Raw genomic sequence first — 7605 nt, forward strand, 5'->3', positions numbered from 1 at the left:
TTTTTTTTTTCCTTTTTTTCCTTCAATAGAGAGAAAAAAAGTAAAAGAAAACAAAGCTCAACAATGTTTATAAAATATACCGGAGTATTGGCAGTCCGCCTGGACTTTTCAAGGTCAAGCTCGCAGGTGCAGAATCGCAAACCTAAGATAGCTCCTTAACAGGGAAAAAACTTGTAGCTCTGTTAAAAGCTAAAAGAGCAACAGAAGAAAACACAGAAAAACAGCAACTCAATTTGCCCGCATTCTCCACCAAAATCTGTCACGGTTTGAACGAAAAATCCACCTGCGTCCGTGAAAGGGGCCGTGGGCCCCCGAGGGGCCCTAGGCCGAAAGGAAAAAGTTAATTAGGAAAAGAAAACAGCGGCAACGATCTAAGGAGGCACACTTATTTACTAAATACTATATCGAAATACAGGATGACACAATATAATACAATATAATTGAAAATTGAGCTAACGAATCAAGCAAAATAGGAGAGAGAATGAGTCCCGTAACCGAGAGGCCTACTGTGAATCTAGGCAAACGGCTGAAGGCTCCCACACACTCCCCTGAATGCCAGAACTCGAAAGACGTCAGTCTGTTCTGCGACCAAGTTAATATAGAGTCCAGGTCCTGTGACCTATCGTGTTGTTATCTGGGAGATGTAGTCTTCTTCTGTAAGTTGCAGATTCAGTAAAATTATTCATGCTTTATATGATGTTATGATGTGGAATACTGATAGCAAAATTACAAAATTATTAAACCATGACACCCTCTGGCCAGATATCTGTGGCTGTATAACTATATCTGGCACCAGAGGAGGAGTCTTGATCTGCCATAGGGACATAATAGGTGTTCCTTTAGCAATAAAGACCGGAGTATTGACCACGATGTCAGTAGGCCATGTACCTATCACTGAGGGGGTGACTGAACCTCCCACCTCCAATAATCTCCCCCAAGGTGCAAGTAGGCCACACCACTTGGGTCCTACCTGCACCTTCCAGGGCCAATTTATCTTATGGATTCCCGGTTTTAAATTCTCAGGGGCAGGGAGCAGAAGATTATTTTTATTACCAATCTGTGGTTTTACCTCACTATCGGTACCTGTAATTTGGATCCTAAGAGGGGAGGCCCATATAGTTTGTAACATTTTCAGGGCACTGGGTCTGCCATCCCGAGGTCTTTCATTCAGGTCCCACAGGGTTTCATATAATCTTTTTGTCCACCCCTGCAGGGACTGAGAGTCTGTCTTCAGGGCAGCCTTAAGGATACCATTATAGCATTCAATAAGGCCTGCCCCTGTTGGGTTATATGGCAGGTGGAATCGCCATTCGATGTTGTTTTCTTCTGCCCAGCTCTGTATCATCGCTCCAGTAAAGTGAGCCCCTTGGTCACTCTCGATAACTTGAGGTGTCCCGTATGCAAACATCAGTTTAGTAAGCGCCTTAATTGTGTACGCTTGATTTGCCTTTGGTACAGGATAGGCTTGCAGCAGTCCACTTAACGTGTCAACGCAGGTCAGGGCATATCTCGCCCCCTCAGACCGAGGGAGGGGCCCAATGTAGTCAACCTGCCATCTCTGAAGAGGACTATATCCTCTAGGAATGTGGGATGTTGTTTCAGGCAACGGTCTCGGTCTCATCTTTGAGCAAGCGTCGCAATCCTGACATGCTTGGACGATATCAGATAGTTGTACAGGCAGCCCCCATGCTTTAGCGGCTGCCCACATTATCTTCTGTCCAGCATGCCGTAGCTTCTGATGTAACCAACGGGCAACATTTTCGGATTGTGAATTCTCAATCCATCGGATTTGGGCCAGTGTGTCAGCTTCATCGTTTCCTGGTGACTGCAGGGGTTGATGACCAGAGACATGGTAGACACATACCGTCCTATGTTTGACCATATTCCAAATGTCTACCCACATGTCTTTACCCCAAATCGGTCGGGCGTGGATAGTCCATTCCTGGGTAGCCCACTGCGTAATCCACAGAGTGAGCCCCCGGTACACAGCCCAACTATCTGTACAGATGTTCAGGACGCCGTCACCAGGTTCTTTAGTTATGACCATCCACACGGCTCGCAATTCTGCCCATTGGCTGCTCTGACCATCCCCCTCATCAAACCAGATGGTCTCAGTAGAGGGATGGTATGCTATTGCTCGCCACTTGCTCGGGTTGCCTCTGCTGAACCCATCCGTATACCAGGCATCTTCAGGAATAGGATATCTTCCTTCCTGAACGGGACTCTTCTCTGGTGGAGCAACCATCAGTTCTTTTGATGTATCACTGTGATACGTCACTGGGCCTAGGATCTTCTGTAATTCTTCTTTAAGTGGAGATGAAGACAGACTGCTTCTCTGGCTTAGATAGGCGACCCATCGTGCCACTGTTTGTGCTTGGGCCACCCCTGTCTTAGGAAGGTGAGTCAAATCTCTCACCCACCTCTGGATTGGTAATGAAGTTTTAACTATGACCTCTGCTGTTTGTGTTATCAGCTCTACTGCTTGTAACGCCGAATAGGCAGCCAATAACTGTTTCTCAGTCATGCTATATCTTTCTTCTGCTCCATGCCAAACCTGAGACCAGAATCCAATGGAGGTTTGAACAGAACTCTGGCGTTGCCACAGGCCCCAGCCAAAACCATCCTGGGTAACATGAACATCTAGTTCAGCTGGGAGGGTCGGATCAAATATACCCAATGCCTGAGCTTGTTTAACTGCCAATTTTGCCTGTTGGAAAGCATCCTGTTCTACCTTTCCCCAATTCCGTGATTGACGCTTCTTCGTAAGCTTATACAATGGCCTCAATAGCTGAGCTAAATGAGGTATAAAGGAGCGCCAATACCCCAATATAACCAAGAATTCTTGCAACTGTTTTGATGTTGTAGGGACTGGAAACGCTTGGACTTTATCTACTACCGCACTGGGTAGTACTTTGGTTTTCCTGGACCAAATTACTCCCAGGAATTTTACAGATAACCCCGGACCTTGCACCTTCTGTGGGTTTATAGCCCACCCTCTTTTCTGCAGATAAGCTGTCAACAAATCTGCTGCTTGTCTCACCGCCTCTAATGAATCAGATGTTAACAGGAGGTCATCAATATAATGATATAAATTGACATTATTTGGCTTTTCCCACTTAGCCAGATCACGCGCCACTAAATTATGACAAAAAGTGGGTGAATGCACGTACCCTTGGGGTAGGACCTGGAAAGTCCATTGCCTCCCTTCCCATGTAAATGCAAACTGATTCTTCACTGATTGGAATACTGAAGAATGCATTCGCTAAATCTAAGACACAGTGATATATTTTGATTTCCCTGCTTAGTGTGTCCATTAGGGAGGCAATATTGAGTACGGCCGCATGAACGGGTGGCGTGACCTTATTCAATTCCCTGTAGTCTACTGTCATCCTCCATGTTCCATCTGGCTTTTGTACTGGCCATATTGGGGAGCTGTATGGGCGATGTGCAGGCCTTATAATACCCACTTTTTCTAATTCCTGCACCGTTTTTATTATTTCATCCTGCCCACCCGGGAGTCTGTACTGTTTTACATTAGTAATCCGGCGCGGCTTTGGCAGACAAATAGACTCATGTTTTGCATGGCCTCTCAGTATTGTCTGAATTGCCCGGATACTAATGCATCTCTGCCGCAGCCGGAACTCTCCCACTGTTGTATGGAGAGCCAGACCCCACAAGATATCAATTCCTAATATATACTCCGGAATTGGAGCAATGGATACCTTGTACTCTTGTGGTGGGAGGCGCCCGATCCCCAATTTTACCCAGGTTTGGGTGACTGGAATGGTCTGTCCCCCAAAACCTCCAATCATCACTCCATTATCTTTGAATTTGCTTGGGTCCCCATATATTATAGATGTCTCTGCCCCAGTATCAACTAGGGCCATAACCTACTGTACATTCTTTCGGGACCAGTATATCGTCAATTCTACATAGGGCCTCCGGTCCCGTCTAGAGGCCCTAGGGGGACTGACGTCCCTCGTCACGCCATGAACTGAGCCAGGTTCAAGTCTTTTACCTCTGATACCTCTGGTATCGTGACCCGAGGCACCTGAGGCGGCTTCTTTTTCCTATTCAGAACTACAAAGTCTTCTAAATTCCATGTTGTTGTTGGTCTCCACTCTATAAGTCTTATCCCTGGTCTTTTGGGGTTATTCTGAAATTTTTGTTCATTCTTCAGCTGCTTCCACAACTGAAGGAGAACGTGATTGGGCTGACCATCAATTTTTGAAAATTGAACGCCTGCCCGGAGCAGATAATTGAACATTTGTTTCCGGGATACTCTAACAGGTCCTGCCCGAGGGGTTCGCGGGGCCGATCTTCTGGCTCGCACTATTGGAAAAGCCTCGGCATCCTCAATCACCCTGATATTGCGCTTAGTTCGTAAGCGCTCAGTTTCCCCAAGGTCCGCCACCAATTGGGCAGCTTGTTGGACTGCTGCTTCTGCAGCTACAAATGGGTTGAGTATGGAAACCAGTGTTCCATACATATGCGAGGGAGCTTGTTGTAAAATTAGGTCCCTCATTCCTGCGGAGAATCTTACCATATCAGGGCTATCAAATGTATCTTCGTAGATAGCCTCTCGCATGCCTAATTCTCGTATATAATTTTGAAGGTCTTCCATAGAAGACCACATCCCTGAGTTTACTGGCATGTCAGTTTTATTTGGCCACACCATACGGCAAGCAGCCATTAGCCAGTCTACAATTGAATGATTTTCTTCAGGGAATTGAGTCCCAGCATACAGTCTCTGCCTAAGGGCAGGATGTATTGTGATTGTGGCCAACTTGGATACTTCGGGGCCACTAACCAGTACACTTTCTGCCCCCGAATCCCATAACCGTAATAACCAAGCTGGAACACTTTCCCTTGGCCTTTGCCTAAATCGTTGCACTAGGTCCATGAGTTCGGTGGGCGTGTATGGACAGGCTGTTACATGTAAATAAGATTCAGCTCGAACTCTCGAGTTGTAACGCGATAGGTCTTCCCCGCTCGGTAATGTATATGTATGAGACTGAAATACAAGCCCTATATAAGGGGCTCACGCGGTTGAATAAACGCCATTTTACAGCTCACCATATTGGTGTAATCAGCGTGTAACTTGGTCAGGGGGCCGTCAGAAGCACATTCTCAATGAGGGACATAGTTCTTAAGGTTACCTTGCACAAGGCAACAATTGGCGCCCCGTGTGAGGACGTTCTGAGAGTGAGTTTGCGACGGCTAACCGCGAGACGGACACGAATCCTATGGTTAGATCCCGTGGAAGCGCCTAGGGGGCGAAATTGAATGCAGCTGCTGTTTATCCTGCGGTGAGACCGTGGAAGACCATGGGACTTTGGGCCCGGGTATATACAAAGGGTGCGAGGACGTACGGTGTCGAGCACCAGAAAAAACATGGAATCAATCCATCATTAAGGTAGTATTGAACAGTGAAGCAGGAAACAGATGCTCTGCTGAAATTCATAATAAAGGGGGGCTAAAAGGGGGATAGTGAAAGGTAGTTTACAGAAAATGATTTAGTTAGTTAGAATAACAAGGAATGGAGACAGTGGGTCTGGGAGAGCAGGAAGGATGCAGATAAGGAGTGAGATCTCCCTGAGACACCCTGGAGAGGAGGGGATTAGATGTTTTAAATATCAGAAGAGGAGTTGCATCTCCCTGATAAGATGGGCGATAACAAGAGGGGGTCTGCATGATAAAGAATTATTGAATATGTATCAGGATTACGGGAAATCATTGACTATGTATGAGGTGTACCTATATCTGTATCACGGTTTTACAAGTCGGTGTGCAAGTTTAGAGGAGCTATCCCCCTTGCACCCGGCGCTGCGCAACGCTGGAATAAACATACTTGCTTTATAACCCATCTCTGGATTATAGAGTTTGATTCCGCAAGTCAGTATTACAAGTTTGTAAAACTCATTGCGGTAGGAATGCTCCTAAGAAGGAGATTGCTGCCGTTATTTCTTGTTTGCAGAAAGCTCAGCCTTCACCCTCCCCTAGTAATCTACTTGATTCGGAGCGGTGGGAATCTTTCACCGCTGCCCTGCTCCAAAGAGCAATGCACGAGTATAAAGCGGAGGAATTAAAAACCTGGGGTTTGGTCCTGGGTGCACTCGAAGCGGCTAAGGAGGAGAGTAAATCGTTTGCTCCAGGTAATGCTTTGCTGGGGCCGGGGAACCGAGGGTTGGAGTCAGGGAGCGCGCTTATTTGCAGACCCCCGGAGGGAGAACAATGGCTTAAGATGGCGACAGCCACCCTGACTGCCCCCCCAACTCCACATGTGCAGCAGTTAAGAGATAAGTGGGGTGTCATGGTTTAATAATTTTGTAATTTTGCTATCAGTATTCCACATCATAACATCATATAAAGCATGAATAATTTTACTGAATCTGCTACTTACAGAAGAAGACTACATCTCCCAGGGAACAACACGATAGGTCACGGGACCTGGACTCTATATTAACTCGGTTGCAGACTAGACTGATCTCTCTCTTTCGAGTTCTGGCGTTCAGGGGAGTGTGTGGGAGCCTTCAGCGTCTCGCCTAAATTTCACAGTAGGCCTCTCGGTTACGAGACTCATTCTCTCTCCTATTTTGTCTGATTCGTTAGCTCAATTTTCAATTATATTATATTATATTTTATTATCCTGTATTTCGATATAGTATTTAGTAAATAAGTGTGCCTCCTTAGATCGTTGACGCTGTTTTCTTTTCCTAATTAACTTTTTCCTTTTGGCCTAGGGCCCCCGCGGGGCCCACGGCCCCTGTCACGGGTGCAAGTGGATTTTTTCGTTCAAACCGTGACAGATTTTGGTGGAGAATGCGGGCAATTTGAGTTGCTGTTTTTCTGTGTTTTCTTCTGTTGCTCTTTTAGCTTTTAACAGGGCTACAAGTTGTTTTTCTTTGTTAAGGAGCTATCTTAGGTTTGCGATTCTGCGCCTGCGAGCTTGACCTTGAAAGTCCAGGCGGACTGCCAATACTCCGGTTTATTTTATAAACACTACTGAGCTTTGCGTTTTTAACTTTTTTTTTCTCTCTATTAAAAAAAAAAATAATAATAAAAATGTTCTCTCTACTAAGTTGGCTTTATAAGGTACTGCATTTCATTAGTTCCTCTTTTATGATGCTCCAAACATATTGGACCATGTTTAAGCTAGCCCATTTTACCTATGAAGTTATAGGAATGTATTATAGATTGAAAGCACGGTTAGCAACGCTTACTTGGTATTTGCATGCAGCTCCAGAGGGAGCAACTAATGCAGCTAATGCAACCAATAGTACGGAAATGGTGGTTTTTGAGCGTGCTCTTCCTTTTTTCTTTGCATCCTTCAAGCAGTCTTCGACTGACCAGTTGTCCCAGTGGACCACACTGTCAATCGTATTAATCTCCCTGAATTTACTGTTGGTTATTGTAGTGATCTCACTCAGTATCTGGATTTATAACCTCAGGAGGAAGTCTTCCCTAGAATTAGAGAATACTGAGTGGCAGGGAGTGTGGAGAGACTTTGGAGAGACTTTTAGAAGACAGACATCTTTAGTGTCATGGAGCTTTACTCCTGAACACTTAAAGAATCCCAAGAGTTTGACCGCATATTTCAGACAG

General features: G+C 45.6%; 1 protein-coding gene across 1 annotated transcript; it reads right to left on the reverse strand.

Moving 5' to 3' along the window:
* Positions 1-3981: 3981 nt before the first annotated feature.
* On the reverse strand, positions 3982-5827 carry LOC146754596 (uncharacterized). The gene has a single exon (XM_085527694.1). The coding sequence runs from the start codon at positions 4901-4903 to the stop codon at positions 3983-3985; it is 921 nt and encodes a 306-aa protein (XP_085383820.1). The 5' UTR covers positions 4904-5827; the 3' UTR covers position 3982.
* Positions 5828-7605: the final 1778 nt, after the last annotated feature.

This window comes from Coturnix japonica, chromosome W (assembly GCF_054131305.1).
Source record: "Coturnix japonica strain WE chromosome W, WE-NBRP24, whole genome shotgun sequence".
Lineage (NCBI taxonomy): Eukaryota > Metazoa > Chordata > Aves > Galliformes > Phasianidae > Coturnix > Coturnix japonica.

Excerpts from the sequence above, each read along its gene's own strand:
- LOC146754596 (XM_085527694.1), bottom strand. The coding sequence starts at position 4,903 with ATGGACCTAGTGCAACGATTTAGGCAAAGGCCAAGGGAAAGTGTTCCA.